The 26,311-nt window shown below is 33.9% G+C and overlaps 3 protein-coding genes and 2 pseudogenes across 3 annotated transcripts; all 5 read right to left on the reverse strand.

The window, feature by feature from the left end:
- Positions 1-1,026: 1,026 nt before the first annotated feature.
- Positions 1,027-2,833, reverse strand: LOC146925884 (BTB/POZ domain-containing protein FBL11-like; annotated as a pseudogene).
- A 3,784-nt stretch (positions 2,834-6,617) lies between these two features.
- On the reverse strand, positions 6,618-8,333 carry LOC146925885 (BTB/POZ domain-containing protein FBL11-like). The gene has a single exon (XM_085703515.1). The coding sequence runs from the start codon at positions 8,331-8,333 to the stop codon at positions 6,618-6,620; it is 1,716 nt and encodes a 571-aa protein (XP_085559641.1).
- Positions 8,334-10,803: 2,470 nt separating this feature from the next.
- LOC146925886 (uncharacterized) lies at positions 10,804-12,555 on the reverse strand. Its single transcript, XM_085703555.1, has one exon. It carries the CDS (start codon positions 12,553-12,555, stop codon positions 10,804-10,806), a length of 1,752 nt encoding a protein of 583 aa, XP_085559681.1.
- Positions 12,556-19,963: 7,408 nt separating this feature from the next.
- Positions 19,964-22,738, reverse strand: LOC146925887 (BTB/POZ domain-containing protein FBL11-like). Its single transcript, XM_085703604.1, has 2 exons — positions 22,646-22,738; positions 19,964-21,835 (listed from the first exon to the last, which is right to left on the reverse strand). The coding sequence occupies exons 1-2, from the start codon at positions 22,736-22,738 to the stop codon at positions 20,144-20,146; spliced, it is 1,785 nt and encodes a 594-aa protein (XP_085559730.1). The 3' UTR covers positions 19,964-20,143.
- Positions 22,739-24,482: 1,744 nt separating this feature from the next.
- Positions 24,483-26,226, reverse strand: LOC146925888 (F-box/LRR-repeat protein 16-like; annotated as a pseudogene).
- Between the last annotated feature and the right edge of the window lie 85 nt (positions 26,227-26,311).

Consider the following 26,311-nt stretch of genomic DNA (forward strand, 5'->3'; position numbering starts at 1 on the left):
ATTCTTTTCTATCGCAGGAAGTTCAACTCCAAGTTAGGAACTTCGAAGTTCATCCCTTCTAGGTTCACTTTCACTTTTGGACATGAAGTTAAGTTCAAATGCGTAATTTTACAACATCTTAAAACTATGCACCTTGGTCGTGTATCGAAGTGTTTGAAGTTGGAAACTTTGCACTTGCGAAAACAGCTGAGTGTTCAGATTTGCAAAGTTTGGTACCAAACTCAATGGGGTAGGATATATAGCGATCAACACAAGGTAACATATAAAATTAAGCGGACCAAAATCGCACAACTGAAAAAGTTGGGTGTCAAAAGTTTGAATTAAGCCGAAAAAAATCATTACTGGATATATTTACTTTCAATAACTTTTTCATTGACAGAAAAAAGACGAAAACAGAAGACCAGCTCAACAAAACTAACTCATTCAAAAATAAATAAAACTAAACAAAACTTACATAAGTTTTACTAGATATAAAGGATAACATAAGTAATACTAATGGCGAAGGTGGAGCTTCCAAACTACAAGTCCCCTAACAACTAATTAAGCTTCAGTTTCCTAAAGTAATAACAATGGACTTCATGCACCAGTCTAAAAATCTTAGTTATGATTTGCAGTCCAATGAGACAGAATCATTCTATATGGTAAATTTTCATTAAATTGGCATCACCAGAATATTTCATTTAACAAGGTCCACATCAAATAATCCTTACACAAAATTGCCAAGTTCATGCTTGTATGTATACATTTTGGAAAATCAAGCAGTGACATACTAAGACATGTATATAATTAACTGATTTGGGAAAAGAATGGTACTTAACGGGAAATCATGAATAAAGTTAACAAAGAGTGATATAGTGTCATGCATAAACAACCATAGACAAAGATAAACATACAACTTGCAACTTCTTTTACCACAAGAAAGAAAGCTATCTACAAACACAAGGTTTTTAATACTGAAAAATATAACACTTAATAAAGAATAGATGATATATGGCACATTGAGTTTCTTCTACTTCTAATCAATAATAAATACCAAAACCAGAATGTGTGATTATTGTTCAAAAAAGGAAAATGCAGTGGGCATAATAAAATTACAAATAACTGTTTAAGCATTTTCAGAAAACTAGCAAAGAAAGCATCCATGATCCAATATAGGTTTCCACTTCCTGTTACTAGGATCAAAATAGTTGGGAGTCGTAATCTTTCTCAATGACGGCCTTGAAAATACCATCACCGTCCACAAACCAACATCAGCCTCCAATTTATAACAAACCCGCAAATTTATCTCTTTCAGTCGTGTGCAGTTTTTTAATATTTCCCTCACTCCTTTCTCTGTGATATAACAACATCCTTCCAAATCCAGCAGCAGCAGCCCAGAACAACTCTTTGAGATCACATAGAGTGTTTCATCCTTAATTTTTGTCCTCGATAAGTTCAACACCTCCAATTTAGGAACTTGGAAGTTCATCCGAAGTAGGTTTACACTTGGACAAGATGCCATGTTCAAATGCATAATTTTAAGACATCTCCTTAAAACTTCAACAATACCTTCGGATATGCGGGAGCAAGAGCTGAGGTCAAGTAGCTGTAAATTTGGGAAGATGGAAGCAAAAACTTTGATGGTTTCATCATTCCAAAATGGATTGGTAGATAAATGGAGAAACTTCATTGAAGGCTGACAACATAATTCATCAAAGGAAGACAACTTATCTCCATAAATGTGCATTCCATTCTTATCTCCTCCAGAAATGGACATTGGACAACAAGTTTAACAAAGCTTGATTCTGTGAGATTCCAACAACGATTAAGGTTTATAGATACCAAATCATGATGATGCACAGACAACTTATCAACACGATAATCACTCAGAAACCAAACGCTTTGAAGATCCAAATGCTTTAGGGAATGACACTTAGATAACAAGTTATAGAGTTCTTGAAAACTACATGTATAACCATTGTTGCTACAACCACTGAGCACAAGTCTCTTCAAAGGAAGACCTTCGTCTGCAAGAGATGAGAGCAATTGATCTGAGATACACGACGAAAACGACAAATCAAGACTACTCAAACCCTTCAAACTCCGTAGAGAATCAATCAGTTCCATACTAATGACCTTCTCGGATAATTTAAGAGATAAAGATTTCAAATTTGGTCTTTCACGGATAGCAGAAGCAATGCCGGTTTGAGTTAAGTATTTGCAGTTAAATACAAAAACCTCTTCAAGAATCTCGCAGTTTTTGCAAAGATGATAAAGTGAAGAGTCATTAATATAATAACTACGAGAGAGATTAACCTTGCGGAGCTTAGGAAGTACTAATGAAAGAGCATTTATCTCAAAATCATCATAGAAATCAATATATTTAGGGAAACTAAGGTCAAGTTCTTCAAGTAAAGGGAAACAATCAGCAATGAGGATGAAGTCATTGGTATGGAGATTAGCAATGTTGGAACATGTGAGAGAGGTCAAAGTTGTAATCTTTTGAGAGAAAGCTTGCAGCCCTTTAGTGGGAATGGTGGGTTGATTGGAGATATTGAGAGACGTGAGTTTCAATGGGAAACACGAGATTTGGCTGAGAAGCGTGTCGAGGTCACCTGAGAAGAGTGAGGTCAATGGAGGTGAGGTTGGGGAACCTGTGGAGTAGGCTAGAAAGAAAAGGGAGAGTTGGCTTCCAGATACTAAGAGAGAATCGGAAACGGTTTGTGATGGAGAGGAACTGTTTGGAGAAGAGGGAGAGAGATTCCAAGTAGCGGCGGTCGCCTCCGTCTTTGAGGAATATTTTAAACACTTGTTCCCAACAATCGTCTGGTAAAAACAATTCTTCTGCTGCCATTGTTTTTACTTTAACCGATGGAAGAGCAGCCAAGAAAGATTCGATGAGTACTGTGATACGCTAAAGTCTGTGTATATATAGAAAACAGATTTTGTAACAAAAAAATAGAAAACAGATTCAAGTTATATTTATGATGATGATCAAATTGCAGATCCTAAACTAAAACAGATTCCTATAAATTTGCCTATCACAATGACATGAGATGGCAATTCAAATCATATTAATGAATATATCAATGAATAAATCAAATCAAAAAGGTTTGACTTATAATTGTTATTCAAATTTGGATTAGGATTAGTCTTAGACGTGTTTGTTGGAGAGAGATGGTAACTAACAATTGTTTGTTACAAGCTCCTCCTTAATAAAAAAAACAATTGTTTGTTACAAGAAAAACAATACTAATTAGATCTATTAGAAGAAAAAAAAAGTTAGTCAAACAAAATTTTGAAAGAAAAAGTGTATGCAAAAAAATAGGAATTTATTGTAGATTAAAATAAGGGTATAATAGGTAAAAAAAACTAAAATTGCATAGGAACAATCAATTTTAGCTCGAATGGTCTGTAGAGGAATTCTACCTTCTCTGATCCATTCGACAAGTGCAATTTCTTTTCCGTCGATACGTCCCGCTACTTGTACTTGAACTCCTTTTTATAGCTTTCTTGATTGCTTTCCCAAACGAAATTCTATTTTTAATTGGCTGGCTATGATTTCAGCAAGAAGGGCATCCAATAATCATTTGGAATTCTTGTAATTGCAATGTTAATTTTTCGGCTCACACAATTAAGTTTTTTTTGTTTTGCACATTAGTTGTTAATTCTTCGATTCTCAGAGGCTTACCTCTATTAATAACTTTCAAAGTCCCATATAGATTATGACATGAGTAAAATCAATTCTTTTTTAATCTTATCGTCTAATTCCCTTGACACTAGAGGATATTCCTATCGTTTTTTGTATATAATTCTTGATACAATCTCATATTATTTTATCTTCCGTTAGATTCTCGGAATAATTTCTTGGTTGTGCAAACCTGGTCATATTTTGCAGTTAAGTTATGACCAAGTTTCATGTCATTGAGCTTTGTAGCTGAATTTCTAATCATATGGATTGTTTGGAGTGCACAAGGAAGTGGTTGAATGTTTCTATTTTTATGTCTACTATGAGTGGTTTTTTTGGTGTCCTTTTTTTTGTTTATTGCAAGATTAAAGTTAATATGCTTTCTACAGTGCTTGACTTGCGAATTCGGATGAAAGAGACTAGTTTTGATTAATGTATATGGAATAGAAATGTTGGTACCTCTGTTTTTATGTGTAAAGAATTGTTTGGATTGAGAATCATGTTGCAGTAATTTTGACCTATTTGTTTAGGTATGCTAGTTAGACTTTGCAGTGGTGTTTGGAAGTCTTCCAGGTATCATTGAACTGCTTTGAGTTGTTTTGGGATGTTGACATGGTGTTCAAACTCTTTGATTATGGCTTCAGCCAATTATGTGGAACTTTAGTAGAAATGGAATTTTTCGGAGCCAACAAGAGACATGTTATCTTTAGGACTAACAAACAGAACAGATTAAAACTTCGCCACACTCGAGCTTATTTCAAGATAGTGAAATTACTAAACCAGAATACTCATACTTCTTCTGTAAGTGTTTAACTAGTGCCTTATCATTCATTGCAAATGCAAGGCTTATTGTAACTGATAAAGGGAAACAAAACCTACCATTTAGTTTCACATCAAGTTGTGTCTCATTATCTCCAACTTCATTCAAAGTTTCCATCAATCTTTCCCATTCAATCCACATACCAACTCAAGCCAATAGAATCTTAGCAGAACCATCTCACACTGTGGTTCCAGATAGAAAAAAAGGCTTTTGTTGATCAACATTCTCACCCTCACTTTCGCATGATATACTCGATTCATCAATCAATAAACTTAAACCTGATATAAATAATCCATCAGCAGGAACTATGTCTCCGATTGCTATGAACTGCTAAATCTCCAACTACTAGTTTTGTAAACTATACTGAATTCTGATTTTCTAGTTTTAGACAAATGTGAGGAACATAAAATTAAACAGTTATTCCAACAGCGTCCGAAATGAATGATTCGAAACACTCAAAAAATGTAACATTAAACTAAATCAGTATTCTATGAATCAGACAATCGAAAAAAAGGTCAGAAACCAAAGCAAAACTCCACAAAGCTTGAAACCATTACTTTTTTCCTTCTTGTTTGTGAATTGTGATATATAAGAAAATTCATCACTTTTATTACCTTATAAACAGGTTTAATACTTGTATAATTTTTACCATCATATACTTCTTACCCTCATTTTTCTTCTTATGGTTAAATTATATGATGCATTTACAATTACCCCCTCTTCCCTAAAAGGAATTCATGTTTATCATTCAAATCTTGGCTTGGTTCTTATGTACACGTGAATCTTTTAACCTTGATTATCAAACAGAACTCTCATGTGGGAAATATGCTTGTAAAATATTCAAGGAGTAAAAGTTCAACCAAGAAGCAACATCCAGCAATTATAGAAGAACTATGCCATCAATTTTCTCTGGGCCATCTTCGGAAATAAACAAATATTATATGAAGATCGAAAAATTATAAAATCACAACTCAGTATAGTTTAATAGAAAAATTAATCCACAAGTATAGATGTGCTATCTCTATTTTCTCTATACTTCTTTTAAAGGACCACATTAAATTGGCAAGACCGCAAAATGCTTTTCTTAGTTACTAGGATTAATGCAAAATGCATTATAAGAGGATGCATTATTTCACAGGTCCAATCTTACATAAAAGCTTCATTGTATACAGCTATGCTGAGGTAGATGATTACAAAAGGTTGAGCTCAAAGAAACTGCAAACGGAGAACATCAACTCTTATGCAGTTATGCTAACATAATGTTACTTTTACACTTCCATGCTTGGGAATACATAGCAGTGCATAAACAAGCATGGACAAAGATAAGCATACAGCCTCTTTTATCACAAAAATTCCATCTACACACACAAGGCAAGGCTCATAAGAATGAAAGATATAACACTTAATAAATAAGAGATGAAACATACATGTAACATTGAGTTTCCTCTACTACGCCAGATTCTGTGATTATTGTTTAAAAAAAAAAGGAAAAGTGAAGCCAGTAGGAGAAATAATCTTTACACAAAGTTGCAGCTTTATTTTTCCTGCTAATCTGTCATGCCAAGTTCATGCTCGATGCTTGTATGTATACATTTTGGAAAATCCAGCAGTGGCATATTAAGACATGTATATAACTGATTTGGAAAAACAATGGTGCTTAATGGGAAATCATAAATAAAGTTAACATAGATATAGTGTTATGATATTAGTATATACCAGCACATAAATTAGTATATAATCTTTGTATCTGGTAAATCTTCATTAAAATGGCATGATCATAGTAGGATTAAATTTGCATGATGATATTCTTAGTTTCTAGGATTAATGCAAATGAAGAACATCAAGTGTTATGCTAACAAAATGTTCGTTTTACACTTCCATGCATTGGAATGCATAGCAAAGCATAAACACGCGTAGAAAACGATAAACACACAGCTTGCAACTTCTTTTACCACAAGAAAGCTATATACAAACACAAGATTCTACTGAACGGTATAACAATTAACAAATAAGAGATACTTCTAATCAATAACAATCACTAAAACCAGAACGTGTGATTATTGTTCAAAAAAGGAAAAATTCAGTGGGCAGAATAAAATTACAAATAACTGTATTAGCATTTTCAGAACTCTAGCAAAGAAAGCATCCATGATCCAATATGGGTTTCCACTTCCTGTTACTAGGATGAAAATGGGAGGGAGTCATAATCTTTCTCAATGACGGCCTTGAAAATACCATCACCGTCCACAAACCAACATCAGCAGCCACTTTACGACAATGCCGCAAATTTATCTCTTTCAGTCGTGTGCAGTTTTTTATTACTTGCCCTACTCCTTTCTCTGTGATATGATAACACCATTCCATCTCCAGCTGCATCAGCCCACAAAAACTCTTTGAGATCACATAGAGTGTCTCATCATTAGTTTTTGTCATCGACAAGTTTAACACCTCTAATTTAGGAACCTGGAAGTTCATCCCAAGTAGGTTTACACTTAGACAAGATTTCAAGTTCAAATGCATAATTCTAAGACATCTCCTTAAAACTTCAACAATACCTTCAGATATGCACGAGCAATAGCTGATGTCAAGTAGTTGTAAATTTGGGAAGATGGAAGCAAAAACTTTGATGGTTTCATCATTCAAAAATTGATTGGAAGACAAATGGAGAGACTTCATTGAAGGCTTTACAACATACTTTTCTTCATTTGCACCCAGTTTCCCAATACATGTGTATTCCATTCTTATCTCCTCCAGAAAAGGGCATTTGACAACAAGTTTAAAAAAGGTTGATTCTGTGAGATTCCTACAATGATTAAGGTTTATAGATACCAAATCGCGAAGATGCTTAGACAACTCGTCAACACGATAATCACTCAGAAACCTAGTATCTTGAAAATCCAAATGTTTTAAGCAATGTGACCGAGATAATAAATAATTGATTTCTCTAAAGTTACATTGATAACCATTGTTTCTACAACGTCTGAGCACAAGTCTCTTCAAAGGAAGACCTTCGTCTGCAAGAGATGAGAGCAATTGATTTGAGATACATGACGAAAACGACAAATCAAGACAAATCAAACCCTTCAAACTCCGTAGAGAATCAATCAGTTCCATACTAATGACGTCCTCGGATAAATTAATAGATAAAGATTTCAAATTTGGTCTCTCACGGATAGCATAAGCAATGCCGATATTAGTTAAGTATTTGCAGTGAAATACAACAACCTCTTCAAGAATTTCGCAGTTTTTGCAAAGATGATAAAGTGACGAGTCATTAATATAATAACTACCCGAGAGATTAATTTTGCGGAGCTTAGGAAGTGCTAATGAAAAAGCATTTATCTCAAAATCATCATAGAAATCAATACATTTCGTAAAACTTAGATCAAGTTCTTCAAGTAAAGGGAAACAATTAGCAATGAGGGAAAGGTCTGATTTACTGATAGAAACAATTTTGGAACAAATGAGAGAGGTCAAAGTTGCAATCTTTTGGGAGAAAGCACCCAACCCATTTGCGGGAATGGTAGGGTGGTTAGAGAGATTAAGTGATCTGATAGGTAAGGTGATACGAGAGATTTGGGTGAGAAGCGCATCTCTATCACCGTTGAAGCGCTTGAGGTCGATGGTGGTGAGGTTGGTGAACCTTTGAAGGAGACGAGGAAGGAAAGGGAGGGTTTGATTAGAGACTGTGAGAGAGATATGAAAAGAGTCTGTTACCGAGAGAAACTGTTTTGAGAGCATGGAAAGAGGTCGTAAATAATGGTGGTCGCCGCCGTGGCTGAGGTATATTTTGAATATACATTCCCAACACTCATCTGGTAAATACACTTCCTCTTCTGTTGCCATTGTTTTTTCCGTAGCCGATTCATAGGTCAAGAATGTTAAACTCAGCGGTAATGTGAATAACCTAAAATATATACGTGTATATTTAGAGAGAAAAGAAAACACAACAAGAATGTTCTAAGAACTAGCTCCTAATTGGTCAAAAAAAATAAAAAAACTAGCTTCTAAAATATATTTTTGATGAAGATCCTATTTGTAGATTCTTATAAACTAAAACTGATTCCTATAAATTTTGCCTGCTACAATGACATGGCAAATCAAAGCATATCTATTACAAAGTATTATCAACCTTACCACGAGAAAAGCTAGATAAAAATTGTTTATGTAGATTTGATTTGTAAGATTTTTTTTGTTACAAAGATAATCGGAAAGAAAAAAAAAACAAGGAAAACAAGTTAACTACTCCCGAAGGAAGAAAGTGTCGGCGGCATCGCTTCTGAGAAGGGTGATGAGACCAGAAGGAGGCCAACATCAGGAGGAGCTCCAAGTTTCTCTATGAAATCTGCACATTGATTCTCCTCTCTAAGTGTACTAGAAACCATAATATTACTTTCAAGGAGCAAATCTTTTATGTATTGAATAAGGACCGCATAGACATGATACCTCTCAATGGTGTCATTAATTAAATTAATGCAAACAAGAGAATTAGAATAGCAAGCTAGATCCACATTGGGTCAGTAAAATTAGAAGGCATACATTGGCAAAATTAGCAAGCTAAATCTTTTATGTATTGATTTAAGTATTACAATTGATTTGATTTAAGATTTAAATTAGTTGAATGCAAGTTATAAAGAGAGCAAAAACATTTACGAGGATTGAAAAGGAGTGAATAGGATTTTTCGTCTTTCAATTTGTACGCACCGCTCAATTTCATCCTCAAATTATTCATAATAGCTAAAACGTCCTTGAATTATATAAATGTCGTTCAATTTTGTCCCTCAGTCAAATCTCACCGTTAACGGTGATGACGGGTGATGTTAAGCGCTGACGTGGATTGTCAACTCAAATGCCACAAATTAAGGGAGGAAATTGATCGAAAATTTTTTTTAATGCTTTTTTTAAATGAAAGTCGTTACAAATTGTTACATTGTCAAACTAAACCCTGAATTATGTCATTCTCTATCAAATTGATTCCTGAATTATTTGTCTTAACTGTCAAAATATCAAATAAATGATAAAGACTAAAAGAATGTGTTTAACTGTTATTTATTATCTTTTGCATGTTTGACATGAAGTTTCATCAAGCCAACATGTTTTACAATGGCACATGTTAAGAAATTTTTGGATCAAGAATCGTGTTGTAGTGATTTTGGCCTATTTGATATGGTATGTGAAGGTTGTATTATGGCCAATTTAGTGGTTGTCTGCAGCACAAGCTGACCTTTGCAGCACAATCGTGTTGTAGTTAGTGATTTTGAAAAGTGGTGTTTGGAAGTCTGTCAGTAAGCCAAAAGGAGACATGTTCTGAAGAGCTTCTCCTACCCTACTAGTACTAATAGCATAAAAACCATCATATATATTTCTGACTATACCTATACTATATTCTCATTACTAATACGATATAACAACTTCTATATGATGTTATCCTATTAGCATGTAAGTTTACTACTCAATGCAAAATTGTAAGATTGAGCTTCAGTTTTATTAAGTTTACTACTCAATGCATATGGAACAGAATTCTACAAGCTGGCACATTTAATTTAAATTCAATACATATGCTTTGGTCCTACTACTGTAATACAGAATACCTAATAAATACACTTCCATGCTTTGGAATACACAGCAATGCATAAACAACCATAGACAAAGATAAACACAGCTTGCAACTTCTTTTACCACAAGAAAGCTATCTACAAAACAAAGTTCTTACTACTGGAAGATAGAATACAACAACAACAACAACCAAGCTTTATCCCACTAAGTGAGGTTGGTTATATGGATCAAATTATGTCATAGTGTTCTATTGTAAACCATATTTGAATCCATCTTATTGACCTCTAAATCTTCCCTAATGATTTCATAGTTTTCCTAGGTCTTCCTTTGCCACTTTTGAGTTGACTCTCCTCCATCTGATCTACTCTTCTTACGACGGTGTCTACAGGTCTTCTCTCTACATGCACAAACCATCTAAGCTTGTTTTCTACCAACTTTTCTACTATAGGTGCTACCCCTACTCTCTCTCTAATGGTGTCATTCCTAATCTTATCCCGTCTAGTCTTACCACTCATCCAGCGCAACATCCTCATATTTAAACCATGTAACTTGGGGTACTATACAATACCTAATAATTAACCTCAAAACCTGAAGGAAAGTAGCACCAGATGGGATTTTTACTGAAACAATACCTAATAATTAACCTCATAATTTAAAATTTGTCATACAAATGAAAAATAATATTAGAGAAATATAAAGATTGCAAACTTGTAATAATATAGATAAAATTACATATAATTGCTTTACTACTTTCAAAAGACTAACAAAGAAAGCACCCATGATTCAATAAGGGTTTCCACTGGCTATCACTAGGATAAAAACCAGGGGGAGTCTTGATCTTTCTCAACGATGGCCTTGACAATGTCATCGCCATCCATAAATCAACATCAACGGCTACGTTGACACAATGCCGCAAACTTATCTCTTTCAGGCGTGTGCATTTTTCTACTACTTGCTTCACTCCTTTCTCTGTGATCTTATAACATTTTTCTAAATCCAATTGCAGCAGTCCAGAGCAACTCTTTGAGATCATGTACAGTGTTTTATCATTTATTTTTGTCTTCGACAAGTTCAACACCTCCAATTTAGGAACTTTGAAGCTCATCCTATCTAGTTTCACTCTTGGACAAGAAGTTAAGTTCAATTGTGTAATTTTAGAACATCTTAAAACTTCAACGATACCTTTAGATATGCAACGACAATCACCAAGATCAAGTAGCTGCAAATTTGGGCAGATTGAAGTAAACAATTTGATGGTTTTATCATTCAACGATGAATTGTTGGCCAAATGGAGACGCTTCATTTTCATCTGAGGGTTTACAACAAAATCCAATAAAGGACTATAGTTCTCTAAACCTAAACCCATTTCTCCAATACTTGTGTTTTCCATATAGATCACATTGAGCAAAGGACACCTCCGAAGTAGTGACAACAAGCTTAATTCATTGAGATCCCTACCATGACTAAGGTTTATCGACACCAAATTACCAAGAAACAAAGAAAAGTCGTCAACATTGTAATTATTCAAAAACATAGCATTTTGAATATCCAAATGTTGTATACATCGACACTTAGATAACAAACATAGGATTCCATCTTCACTATAGCGGGTGCAATGTCCAAGCACAAGCCTTTTCAAAGGAAGACTTTTCATTGCAATAGAGTACAGCAGCTCATCCGAGATATTCAAAGACGACAAATCTAGAGAAGTCAAACCCTTCAAACTCACCAACGAGTCAATGAAATTTGAGGTAAGGTATGTTTCACCGTATTTCATTGATTCCATTGTGGGAGTCATAGAAAAGGATAAATACCTCAATGTTGGTCTCTCGCAAATAGCAAAAGCAATGCCTGCGTAGGTTATGGAATAAGACTTAGATATGATGACCTCTTCGAGAAGTTTACAGTTCCTGAACAAGCGAAAAAGCGATTGGTTGTTTATGTGGCGATGAAAAGAGAGATTAATCTTGCGGAGATTTAAAAGTGTCGATGAAAGGGTCTCGACTCCATTAGGGTAGTTACTAGCATCTTCGATATATGTGGGGTTACTGAGGTCGAGTTCTTCAAGCAAAGGGAAACATTCAGCAATGAGGAAGAAGTCATTGGTATGGAGATGAGCAACGTTGGAACATGTGAGAGAGGTCAAAGTTGTAATCTTTTGAGAGAAAGCTTGCAACCCTTTGGTGGGAATGGCGGGTTGGTTGGAGAGATTAAGCGACGTAAGTTTCAATGGGAAACGAGAGATTTGGCAGAGAAGTGCGTCCATATCACCAGAAAAGTGTGTGAGGTCAATGGAGGTGAGGTTGGGGAACCTGTGTAGTAGGCTAGAGAGGAAAGGGAGGGTTGGCTTCCAGATACTAAGAGAGAATCGGAAACGGTTTGTGATGGAGAGGAACTGTTTGGAGAAGAGGGAGAGAGATTCCAAGTAGCGGATTTCGCCTCCGTCGTTGAGAAATATTTTAAACACTTGTTCCCAACAATCGTCTGGTAAAAACAATTCTTCTGATGCCATTGTTTTTACTTTAACCGATGAAGAGCAGCCAAGAAAGATGGTTTGGGGATGAGTATTGTGATACGCTAAAATATGTGAATATGAAAACAGATTTTCGATTCAAAAAACAATAGAAAACAGATTCTGTAACAAAAAAAAAATAAAAAATAGGAAACAGATTTAAGTGATATTTATGATGATGATCAAATTTTAGATCATAAACTAAAACAGATTCCTATAAATTTGCCTATCACAATGACATGAGATGGCAAATCAAATCATATTAATGAATATATCAATGAATAAATCAAATAAAAAATTATCAAAAAAAAAAATCAAATCAAAAAGGTTTGACTATATTTGTTATTCAAATTTGGATTAGGATTAGTTTTGACTTATTTGTTGGAGAGAGATGGTAACTAACAATTGTTTGTTACGAGAAAAATAACACATAAATCTATTAGAAAGAAAAAGTTAGTAAAAAAAAAATTTAGAAATAAAAATGTATGCAAACAATAGGAATTTATCAATCAATCAATAATATATATATAAAGTAAGGTTTTTTATGACACGTGTCACTTCCACGTTTATTCTTAATATTTTTATTATTTTTTATATTTTATTTGACATAAACATCTCAACAAACTTTTGATCTTATCCACTAAATATTTTATTTAATTTTATATTTAATTTCTAATATTTTATGTAGCCAAAATATCTCAACAAACTATATATAATACTTTCAATATTATCCATTAAATCTTCCTTTTTTCTTCTTTTTTTTTAGGAAAAGAAGTTTCAATTAGTTATTATATAATCTTTTAGCACCATATTATTCAATTAGTTTTTTCATTGAGGAAAAAAGGCTTCAGTTTGTTTTTTTTTTTAACTATAAATAAATGAGATTTTGTTAATCACCAAAATCACATATTTTGAGCAGAAACCGAAACTCAAACCTTCTTTTGATCTAAGCTTTTTTTTCTTCATGTTTGACAAACACCTATACTATCGTTTCTTCTACTTATGCTTAGATTTTTATTTTTATATATATAATATAAGATGGAACTAACAACTACGAGTGGGTTTACTGATTGTTTTTTTTTCAGGTCCTTGAACTATTGTTTCTGGTATCCATTACAAACACCTACGAGTTTCAGGTCCTTGAACTAACACATATACTATTGTTTCTGTTTCAGGTCCTTGAACTACACCTATACTATTGTTTTTTTTCTTTTTCCGAGTCAACAATACCGCTCTTCTCTCCATTCTTATTCATAATTCATAATTGAGTTTGTGGCATCCATTCTTATTTTGTATTATTATTATTATTATTATTATTATTATTATTATTATTATTATTATTATTATTATTATTATTATTTTATTATATTTCACCAGTTCCGCAGTTTAGCAATATGTATTTTTGCTTATGTTGATCTTTTATGTTGTTTTGTGCGTGAACGAAGTATAGCGGACATTCATAATTGGTGCGTGCCAATATAGCGGACACCGTGAACCCAGTAGTGTATAGGAACACACAGTCGTTTCTAAATAACAAACTAATCACAGACGTTTGTATTTCTAAATAATTATCAATATCAATCAATCAATATCAATAGTATATATATAAAGTAAGGTTTTTTATGCCACGTGTCACTTTCATGTTTATTCTCAATATTTTTATTATTTTTTATATTTTATTTGACATAAATATCTCAACAAACTTTTGATCTTATCCACTAAATATTTTATTTAATTTTATATTTAATTTCTAATATTTTATGTAGCCAAAATATCTCAACAAACTATATATAATACTTTCAATATTATCCATTAAATCTTCCTTTTTTCTTCTTCTTTTTTTAAGGAAAAGAAGTTTCAATTAGTTATTATATAATCTTTTAGCACCATATTATTCAATTAGTTTTTTCATTGAGGAGAAAAAGGCTTCGGTTTGTTTTTTTTAACTATAAATAATTGAGATTTTGTTAATCACCAAAATCACATATTTTGAGCAGAAACCGAAACTCAAACCTTCTTTGTTTCATATACTATTATCTCACACTGGGTCTATTTGATGCAATAGAAATACCTTCCTATGAGTTTTTGACAGTTGTTCATGTGCACGTTTACTTTCATATTAACTTTTATATTTTTGTTTACTAAACTCATTTCTCTATCTAGCATAGACACCTCAAGTTCTCAACAAATAATCCACATCTACTTTGATTTTATCGTCCTAATATTTTATTTGTTTTTTTTATTTTCTAATTTTATTTTAACATCATTTATTTCGTTAAATTCTTATATTTCTATGGAACAACCACCTGTAATTTCTCTATAAATATCTAACCGCTTATATTTTTTCCATGGAATCTAATCAATTATATTATTCTCACACTTTTTATGTGTTTTATTCATGATGTGATGTATGTTATTATATGTTATTACTTTGATATATATATATATATATATATATATATATATATATATATATATATATATATATATATATATATATATATATATATATATATATATATATATATATATATATATATGGGAGCCCCTAATATGGACCTCTTTTTTAAGGGTCCACTCATGGTCCTTACAATTTTACCGGCAATAGTGGGTACAAATCACTTTTCTGTTTCCCCCCTCATTTTACATTGTACACCCTCCTCCTTTTATTGGGGAGTTTTTGCAATCAGAAAGCAATGAATCATTCAATTCTCAACAAATTCCTAATCCTCATTATCATTCATCATTCTTACAATTTCAAAGCACTCATTACTTCTACAACTTCAATTCGTCATTCTTACTACAATTAAATTCAAATTCAATTTGTCATCCAAAATGATGGTTCCCAATCCTCGTTCTCCTTAAGACTCCTCTGAAGTAGATTCCATTGCAAAGCTACTATTTAAAATAGACCATAAACATGAAACGTCTTGTTTTCAATCTGTTTTTGAGAAATAGAAGCACAAAAGCTTTCACACTCACTGTTAACATCTTCAAGATAATCGATTTTGTACAAAATTTAGAACCGAGTTCGTAGACCAGACCAGAACAGAACAAAATCAATGGCTTGTTTTCTCCGGTTAGAAGACACGTCCTTGGGAGTTATGCAGAGAAAATGTCATAAATAGGTGGTTCCGGAATCGGAGTGGGTAAAGTGACCCGAGGATATGGCGGCGACATTGAAGGCCGCAACTGACCAAGGATTCAAAACCTGCTAATTTTATTAATCTAGATATCTTGAACCATCTCTCTGGTTTTTAATGAAGAAATCAATGAAAGAAACTAAGAAAGGAGGAAACTGTTTTTAACAACAGGGGAGGAGAGAGTGTACAATGTGAAATGAAGAAATGGAGGGCAAAAATGGAAAAGTGACAGTAACAAGTAAATTGGAAAGGAAGCGTTACAAACTCATGACCACGAAAAATATATATATTTCAACCACTTTCTTCCCTTTTAATCGATTTTTCTCTCTCATACGCATGGGCCACGAAACAAACTCATGACCACATGTTTAAAGGGACCCAAAACTCTTACCACTTGGACTAATTCATTATTGATTTTGTTACACGTTTAATTCTTGCATTGGACATTCATCTCATCATTTATATTTATTTTTATGATATTATTATAATTTTAAATTTAAATAAATTCAATCTAATATACTGACACGTGTATTCGTGTACACAAACTTATAAAACTTATTTAATATCTAACTCGGGCAACGTCGAGTCTCTAAACTAGTTGTAGATTAAAATAAGGGTATAATAGGTAAAAAAAACTCCAAAATTGTATAGGAACAATCAATTTTACCTCGAATGGTCTAAAGAGGAACTCTACCTTCTCTAATCCATTCGACAAGTTCAATTTCTTTTCCGTTGATACGTCCCGCAATTTGTACTTGAACTCCTTTTTATATCTGCCAGTTTAGCTAATTCAATAGCTTTCTTGATTGCTTTTGCAAACGAAATTCTATTTTTAATTGTCTGGCTATAATTTCTGCAAGAAGGGTTTGTATAATCATTTCGAATTCTTGTAATTGCAATGTTAATTTTTCGGCTCACACAACTAAGTTTTTTTTGCACATTAGTTGTTAATTCTTCGATTCTCCGAGGCTTACCTGTATTAATAACTTTTGAAGTCCCATATAGATTATGACTTGAATAAAATCGATTCTTTTTTTAATCTGATCTTCTAATTCCCTTGACATAGAGGATGATATTCTTATCGTTTTTTGTATATAACTCTTGATACAATCTCGTATTATTTTATCTTCTTTTAGATTCTCGGAATAATTTCTTGGTTGTGCAAACCAAACACAATCACATTATACACAATGGTCATATTTTGCAGGTTAGGTTATGTCCAAGTTTCATGTCATTGAGCTTTGTCGCTGAATTTCTAATCCTATGGATTGTTTGGAGTGCATAAGGAGTGGTTGAATGTTTCTATTTTCATATCTACTATGAATGGTTTTTTTGTGTCGTTTTTTGGTTACTGCAAGATTTAAGTTCATATGATTTATGCAGTATCTGACTTGCGAATTTTGATGAAAGAGGCATAACTTAAATTGGCATGATGCTTTCTTTGGTAACTCTTGCAAAACTTTATCTTAAGGATTACCAACAAATAAGTGATAACTGATTGGAATTTCACCACACTTGAGCTTATTTCAAAATAGTGAAATTACTAAACCAAACTATTCGTACTTCTTCTGTAAGTGCTTAACTAGTGCCTTATCATTTATTAATTTATTCATTCTAAATGCAAGGTTTAAGGTAACTGCCACCCTTAGTATAAACAGTAGCAAAGAAATTGAGACCATTTAGCTATTGTAAGATATTTTCGCCAACAAAAACCTACCTTAAGAACTAAGCAGTGTTAGCAATGCAAAACCTAACTCTATCTTTCCAATAATTGTAGCAGCACAATTTAGTTTAACTTTAAGAGGTATCTCATCATGTCCACCTTCATTCAAAGTTTCCACCAATCTTCCCCGTTCAGTCCTCATAAACTCTATCATGCAGACCTTTATATCTTGTACAGAAGCTCACTCAATTATGCTAATGAAATTTCACACCTCTACATCTATTATTACATGTCAATCACTAAATCTTATAATCCTTTGCAGCTTTATATTTCCTGCTAATCTGCCAAAGTCAACTTCATGTTTGTACACATTTTTGAAAATCAAGATGAATGAAACATGTAAGACTGATTTGGAAAAACAATGGTGTGTGCTTCATGGTGGAATTTACAAAAGATCGTTTAACAAGGGACACATTAAATTGGCATGATGCTTTTCTTAGTTACTAGGATAAATGCATATCATATTAGAAGGGAATGCAGTCTTTCACAGTTACAATCTTACATAAAAGTTTCATTGTTGGCAGCTATATTGAGAAACTGCAAAAGAAGAACATCAAATCTAATGCTAACAAAATGTTCTTTTTACATTTCCATGCTTTGGAATAGTAGCAGTACATAAACAAGCATAGACAAAGATAAAAACACAGCTTAGAAATTTTTTTTCGACAAGAAATATATCTTAAATGCACAAGGTTGAAAAGATTTAAAGGGAACTCACAATTTTGATAATTATTCATAGTACACATGTTATTTTCTATTACCTTTGTAAACTATACTGAATTGTGATTTTCTAATCATGACCTGCAGGAACAGAAGTGATATGGATTAAGAACTTATCCTTTCATACCATATTTCTGGGCACTACCTATTGTAAGGGTTTTAGACAGCTTCTCAAATGAATGATTCCAAACACGCCAAAATATAAGAAAATCACGTGTATAATGAAGAATAAACCCTGTTTTTCCTTTTAAGAAAATGAACATAAAACTAAATCAGTATTCTATGAATCAGACAATAGAAAAGAAAGAAGTCAGAAATCAAAGCGAAATTCAACAAAGGCTTGAAACCATTACATTTCTCCTTGCTTGTGATATATAAGAAAATTCATCAGTCTTACCTTAAAAACTGGTTTAATACTTGTCTAGTTTTGACAATCATAGCGTTTTTTCCAACTTCTTACCCTCGATTTACTTTTAGTTAATTACATGATGCATTCACAACCACCCCCTCTTCCCTAAAAGGAATTCATGTTTCATGATGCAGATGTAGCTTTGGTTCTTATGTACTTATGAATCTTATAACCTTGATTATCAAACCGGACTCATGTGGGAAATATGCTTGTAAAATATTCTAGGCATAAAAGTTCATCCAAGAAGCAATATCCAAATGTTAGCAAAGATAAACGCACAACTTGCAACTTTTACCACAAGAAAGCTATCTACACACACATGATTTGGAAGAGCTTGGTACCAAACTCAACGAGGTAGGATATATAGCGATCAATACAAGGTATATATAGAAATCAACACAAGCTCTTGTAAATCTGAACATGGTGTCTTCACAAGGTGCAAAGTTTCAAACTTCAAACACTTTGATACACAACCAAGACCCACATCACATAACTGAACTCTAGATGAATAGACCCACATCACATATAAAATTAAGCGGACCAAAATCGCACAACTGAAAAAGTTGGGTGTCAAAAGTTTCAATAAAGCCGAAAAAAATCATTACTGGATATATTTACTTTCAATTAATTTTTCATTGACAGAAAAAAGACAAGAAAACAGAAGACCAGCTAAACAAAACTAACTGACAAAAAAATAAAACTTAACACAACTTACTTAAGTTTTACTAGATATAAAGGATAACATAAGTTCTACTAATGGTGAAGGTGGAGCTTCCAAACTACAAGTCTCCTATTAACTAATTAAGCTTCAGTTTCCTAATATCTATGAATCAAAGGGAAATTCTAAAGTAGTAATGCATTTTGGACTTGATGCACCAGTCTAGAAATCTTAGTTATGATTTGCAGTCCAATGACACAAAATCTTTCTATATGGTAAATTTTCATTAAATTGGCATCATCAGAATATTTCTTTTAACAAGGTCCACATCCAATAATCCTTACACAAAATTGCTAAGTTCATGCTTGTATGTATACATTTTGGAAAATCAATCAGTGACATATAACTGATTTGGGAAAACAATGGTACGTAACGGGAAATCATAAATAAAGTTAACATGAAGTGATATAATGTTACTGTTATGCATAAACAACCATAGACAAAGATAAACATACAACTTGCAACTTCTTTTACCACAAGAAATCTATCTACAAACCTATGAAGCACGGATATGAACACGGACACCAGATGACACAGACACTGACACGCCGACAGCGCTAATAATTTGAGAAAATCACATAATTCAATGTAATTATATGCGTCAGTGTCGTGTCGGCGTCGGATATGACACGTGTCTGACACCGGGACACACCTGATCCTAGGAGTGTTCGTGCTTCATAGCTACAAACACAAGGTTTTTAATACTGAAAGATATAACACTTAATAAAGAATAGATATTATATGTCACATTGAGTTTCTTCTTCTTCTAATCAATAATAAACACCAAAACCAGAATGTGTGATTATTGTTCTAAAAAGGAAAAATGCAGTGGGCAAGATAAAATTACAAATAATTGTTTTAGCATTTTCAGAAAACTAGCAAAGAAAGCATCCATGATCCAATATAGGTTTCCACTTCCTGTTACTAGGATGAAAATGGGAGGGAGCCATAATCTTTCTCAATGATGGCCTTGAAAATACCATTACTGTCCACAAATACACATCAGCAGCAACTTTACGACAATGGCGCAAATTTATCTCTTTCAGTCGTGTGCAGTATTTTATAACTTGCCCTACTCCTTTCTCCGTGATACGATTACATCCTTCCAAATCCAGCTGCAGCAGCCCACAACAACTCTTTGAGATCACATAGAGTGTTTCATCATTAATTTTTGTCATCGACAGGTTCAACACCTCTAATTTAGGAACTTGGAAGTTCATCCCAAGTAGGTTTACACTTGGACAAGATGCCATGTTCAAATGCATAATTTTAAGACATCTCCTTAAAACTTCAACAATACCTTCGGATATGCACGAGCAAGAACTGATGTCAAGTAGCTGTAAATTTGGGAAGATTGAAGCAAACACTTTGATGGTTTCATCATTCAAAAATGGATTGGTAGACAAATGGAGAGACTTCATTGAATGCCTTGCAACTTTATCCATCAAAGACCTATACTTGTCTTCCTTTGCACCCAGTTTACCAATACATGTGTATTCCATTCTTATCTCCTCTAGAAAAGGACATTTGGCAACAAGTTTTAAAATGGTTGATTCTGTGAGATTCCTACAATGATTAAGGTTTATAGATACCAAATCACGAAGATGCGCAGACAACTTGTCAACACGATAATCACTCAGAAACTTAGTATTTTGAAGATCGAAATGTTTTATGGAATGTGACCGAGATAACAAGTAATTGATTTCTGGAAAACTACATTGATAACCATTGTTGCTACAACGTCTGAGCACAAGCCTCTTCAAAGGAAGACCTTCGTCTGCAAGAGATGAGAGCAATTGATCTGAGATACACGACGAAAACGACAAATCAAGACTACTCAAACCCTTCAAACTCCGTAGAGAATCAATCAGTTCCATACTAATGACTTCCTCGGGTAAATTAATAGATAAAGATTTCAAATTTGGTCTCTCACGTATAGCATAAGCAATGCCGATATGAGTTAAGTATTTGCAGTTAAATGCAACAACCTCTTCAAGAATCTCACAGTTTTTGCAAAGATGATAAAGTGAGGAGTCATTAATATAATAACTACCAGAGAGATTAACCTTGTGGAGCTTAGGAAGTGCTAATGAAAGAGCATTTATCTCAAAATCATCATAGAAATCAATATATTTAGGTAAACTAAGGTCAAGTTCTTCAAGTAAAGGAAAACAATTACCAATGAGGAAAAGGTCCGATTTACGGATAGAAACAATGTTCGAACAAACTAGAGAGGTCAAAGTTGTAATCGTTTGGGAGAAAGCTCCCAACCCATTTGCGGGAATGGTAGGGTGGTTAGAGAGATTAAGTGATCTGACGGGTAAGGCGAAACAAGAGATTTGGGTGAGTAGCGCATCCCTATCACCGGTGAAGCGCGTGAGGTTGATGGTGGTGAGGTTGGTGAACCTTTGAAGGAGACGAGGAAGGAAAGGGAGGGTTTGATTAGAGACTGTGAGAGAGGGTTGAAAAGAGTCGGTTACCGAGAGAAACTGCTTGGAGAGCACGGAAAGAGGTTGTAAATAACTGTGGTCGCCGCCGTGACTGAGAAATATTTTGAATATACTTTCCTAACACTCATCTGGTAAATACACTTCCTCTCCTGTTGCCATTGTTTGTTTCTGCAGCCGATTCATAGGTCAAGAATATGAAACTCGACGGTAATGCCAATAACCTAAAATATATGCGTGTATATATAGAGAGAAAAGAAAACACAGCTAGAATGTTCTAAGAACTAGCTCCTAATTGGTCAAAAGAAAAAAAGAACTAGCTTCTAAAATATATTTTGATGAAGATCCGATTTGTAGATTCTTATAAACTAAAACTGATTCCTATAAATTTTGCCTACTAACATGGTAAATCAAAGCATATCTATTACAAAGTATTATCAACCTTACCACGAGAAAAGCTAGATAAAAATTGTTTATGTAGATTTGATTTGTAAGATTTTTTTGTTACAAAGATAATCGGAAAGAAAAAAAAACAAGGAAAACAAGTTAACTACTCCCGAAGGAAGAAAGTGTCGGCGGCATCGCTTCTGAGAAGGGTGATGAGACCAGAAGGAGGCCACCATCAGGAGGAGCTCCAAGTTTCGCTATAAAATCTGCACATCGATTCCCCCTCTCAAAGCGTGTTAGAAACCGTAATATTACTTTCAAGGAGCAAATCTTTATGTATTGAATAAGGACCGCATAGACATGATACCTCTCAATGGTGTCATTAATCAAATTAGGGTCATGTTAACTGGTTCCCCTGGGGCACTGGTTATGGAACCTAAAAATGGAAATTTTAAAATGAAAATTAAACTTTTTATGCTTTTGAGGAGTTGACAACACATGTTCCAATGCAATACTTACTATATTTGCTTTCTTAACCAGTACCCGGGGGCACCGGTTAACATTACCCATCAAATTAATGCAAACAAGAGAATTAGAATAGTAAGCTAGATCCACATAACCCAAATCCTTAGCCATGATCAGACCATGATTGATTTAAGTATTACAATTGATTTGATTTAAAATTTAAATTAGTTGAATGCAAGTTATAAAGAGAGCAAAAAAATTATGAGGATTGAACAGGAGTGAATAGGATTTTTCGTCTTTCAATTTGTACGCACTGCTCAATTTCGTCCTCAAATTATTCATAATAGCTAAAACGTCCTTGAATTATATAAATGTCGTTCAGTTTTGTCCCTCGGTCAAATCTCACCATTAACGGTGATGACGGGTGATGTTAAGCGCTGACGTGGATTGTCAACTCAAATGCCACAAATTAAGGGAGGAAATTGATCGAAATTTTTTTTTAATGCTTTTTTTTAAATGAAAGTCGTTACAAATTGTTACATTGTCAAACTAATCCCTGAATTATGTCATTCTCTATCAAATCGATTCCTGAATTATTTGTCTTAACTATCAAAATATCAAATAAATGATAAAGACTAAAAGAATGTGTTTAACTGTTATTTATTGTCTTTTGCATGTTTGACATGAAGTTTCATCATGCCAACATGTTTTATAATGGCACATGTTAAGAAATTTTTGGATCAAGAATCGTGTTGTAGTGATTTTGGCCTATTTGATATGGTATGTGAAGGTTGTATTATGGCCAATTTAGTGGTTGTCTGCAGCACAAGCTGACCTTTGCAGCACAATCGTGTTGTAGTTAGTGATTTTGAAAAGTGGTGTTTGGAAGTCTGTCAGTAAGCCAAAAGGAGACATGTTCTGAAGAGCTTCTCCTACCCTACTAGTACTAATAGCATAAAAACCATCATATATATTTCTGACTATACCTATACTATATTCTCATTACTAATACGATATAACAACTTCTATATGATGTTATCCTATTAGCATGTAAGTTTACTACTCAATGCAAAATTGTAAGATTGAGCTTCAGTTTTTAATCCAGGCATGGAACAAAATTCTACAAGCTGGCACATTTAATTTAAATTCAATACATATAGCATTGGTCCTACTACTGTAATACAGAATACCTAATAAATACACTTCCATGCTTTGGAATACACAGCAATGCATAAACAACCATAGACAAAGATAAACACACAGCTTGCAACTTCTTTTAACACAAGAAAGCTATCTACAAACAAGGTTCATGTTACTGGAAGATAGAATACAGCAACAACAACCAAGCTTTATCCCACTAAGTGAGGTTGGTTATATGGATCAAATTATGTCATAGTGTTCTATCGTAAACCATATTTGAATCCAACTTATTGACCTCTAAATCTTCCCTAATGGTTTCATAGTTTTCCTAGGTCTTCCTTTGCCTCTTTTGAGTTGACTCTCCTCCATCTGATCTACTCTTCTTACGACGGTGTCTACAGGTCTTCTCTCTACATGCACAAACCATCTAAGCTTGTTTTCTACCAACTTTTCTACTATAGGTGCTACCCCTACTCTCTCTCTCTAATGGTGTCATTCCTAATCTTATCTCGTCTAGTCTTACCACTCATCCAGCGCAACATCCTCATATTTAAACCGTGTAACTTGGGGTACTATACAGTACCTAATAATTAACCTCAAAACCTGAAGGAAAGTAGCACCAGATGGGATTTTTACTGAAACAATACCTAATAATTAACCTCATAATTTATAATTTGTCATACAAATGAAAAATAATATTAGAGAAATATAAAGATTGCAAACTTGTAATAATAAAGATAAAACTACATATAATTGCTTTAGTACTTTCAAAAGACTAACAAAGAAAGCACCCATTATTCAATAAGGGTTTCCACTGGCTATCACTAGGAAAAAAACAAGGGGGAGTCTTGATCTTTCTCAATGATGTCCTTGACAATACCATCACCATCCATAAATCAACATCAACAGCCACGTTGACACAATGTCGCAAACTTATCTCTTTCAGGCGTGTGCATTTTTCTACTACTTGTTTCACTCCTTTCTCTGTGACCTTATAACATTTTTCTAAATCCAATTGCAGTAGCCCAGAGCAGCTCTTTGAGATCATGTACAGTGTTTTATCATTGATTCTTGTCTTCGACAAGTTCAACACCTCCAATTTAGGAACTTCGAAGCTCATCCTATCTAGGTTCACTCTTGGACAACAAGTTAAGTTCAAATGTGTAATTTTAGAACATCTTAAAACTTCAACGATACCTTTAGATATGCAACGACAATCACCAAGATCAAGTAGCTGTAAATTTGGGCAGATTGAAGCAAACAATTTGATGGTTTCATCATTCAACGATGAATTGTTGGCCAAATGGAGACGCTTCATTTTCATTTGAGGGTTTACAACAAAATCCAATAAAGGACGATAGTTCTCTAAACCTAAACCCATTTCTCCAATACTTGTGTTTTCCATATAGATCTCATTGAGCAAAGGACACCTCCCAACAAGTGACAATAAGCTTAATTCACTGAGATTCCTACCATGACTAACGTTTATCGACACCAACTTACCAAGAAACAAAGAAAAGTCGTTTACAGCATAATTATTCAAACACTCACCCTTTTGAATATCCAAATGCTCTATACATCGACACCTGGATAACAAGTATAAGATTCCATTTTCACTATAGCCGGTGCAATGTCCGAGCACAAGCTTCTTCAAAGGCAGACGTTTCATCGCAATAGAGTACAGCAGCCCATCCGAGATATTCAAAAACGACAAATCTAGACAAGTCAAACCTTTCAAACTCACCAACGAGTTAATGAAATGTGAAGTAAGGTATGTTTCAGCGTATTCCATTGTGGGAGTTGTAGAAAGGGATAAATACCTCAATGTTGGTCTCTCGCAAATAGCAAAAGCAATGTCTGTGTAGGTTATGGAATAAGTCTTAGATATGATGACCTCTTCAAGAAGTTTACAGTTCCTGAACAAGCGAAAAAGCGATAGGTTGTTTATGTGGCAATGAAAAGAGAGATTAATCTTGCGAAGATTTAAAAGTGTTGATGAAAGAGCCTCGACTCCCTTAAGGTAGTTACTAGCATATTTCATATATGTGGGGTTACTGAGGTCAAGTTCTTCAAGCAAAGGGAAACAATCAGCAATGAGGAAGAAATCATCGGTATGGAGATGAGCAATGTTGGAACATGTGAGAGAGGTCAAAGTTGTAATCTTTTGAGAGAAAGCTTGCAACCCTTTGGTGGGAATGGCGGGTTGGTTGGAGAGATTAAGCGATGTAAGTTTCAATGGGAAACGAGAGATTTGGCAGAGAAGTGCATCCATATCACCAGAAAAGTGTGTGAGGTCAATGGAGGTGAGGTTGGGGAACCTGTGGAGTAGGGTAGAGAGGAAAAGGGAGGGTTGGCTTCGAGATACCGAGAGAGAATCGGAAACGGTTTGTGATGGAGAGGAACTGTTTGGAGAAGAGGGAGAGCGATTCCAAGTAGCGGCTGTCGCCTCCGTCGTCGAGGAATATTTTAAACACTTGTTCCAAACAATCATCTGGTAAAAACAATTCTTCTGATGCCATTGTTTTTACTTTATCCGATGAAGAGCAGCCAAGAAAGATGGTTTGGGGATGAGTCTTGTGATACGCTAAAATATGTGTATAAATA

This window comes from Medicago sativa, chromosome 4 (assembly GCF_051527215.1).
Source record: "Medicago sativa cultivar Bolivia chromosome 4, Bolivia_mono, whole genome shotgun sequence".
In the NCBI taxonomy this organism is placed as follows: domain Eukaryota; kingdom Viridiplantae; phylum Streptophyta; class Magnoliopsida; order Fabales; family Fabaceae; genus Medicago; species Medicago sativa.

What these genes read in the sequence shown, in the direction of transcription:
- LOC146925885 (XM_085703515.1), bottom strand. Translation starts at nt 8,333, where the DNA reads ATGGCAACAGAAGAGGAAGTGTATTTACCAGATGAGTGTTGGGAATGT.
- LOC146925886 (XM_085703555.1), bottom strand. Translation starts at nt 12,555, where the DNA reads ATGGCATCAGAAGAATTGTTTTTACCAGACGATTGTTGGGAACAAGTG.
- LOC146925887 (XM_085703604.1), bottom strand. Translation starts at nt 22,738, where the DNA reads ATGGCTAAGGATTTGGGTTATGTGGATCTAGCTTACTATTCTAATTCT. An exon ending in ATGTTAACCGGTGCCCCCGG is followed by an intron (nt 21,836 to 22,645) that starts GTACTGGTTAAG and finishes GATGAGTGTTAG; the next exon opens with GAAAGTATATTCAAAATATT.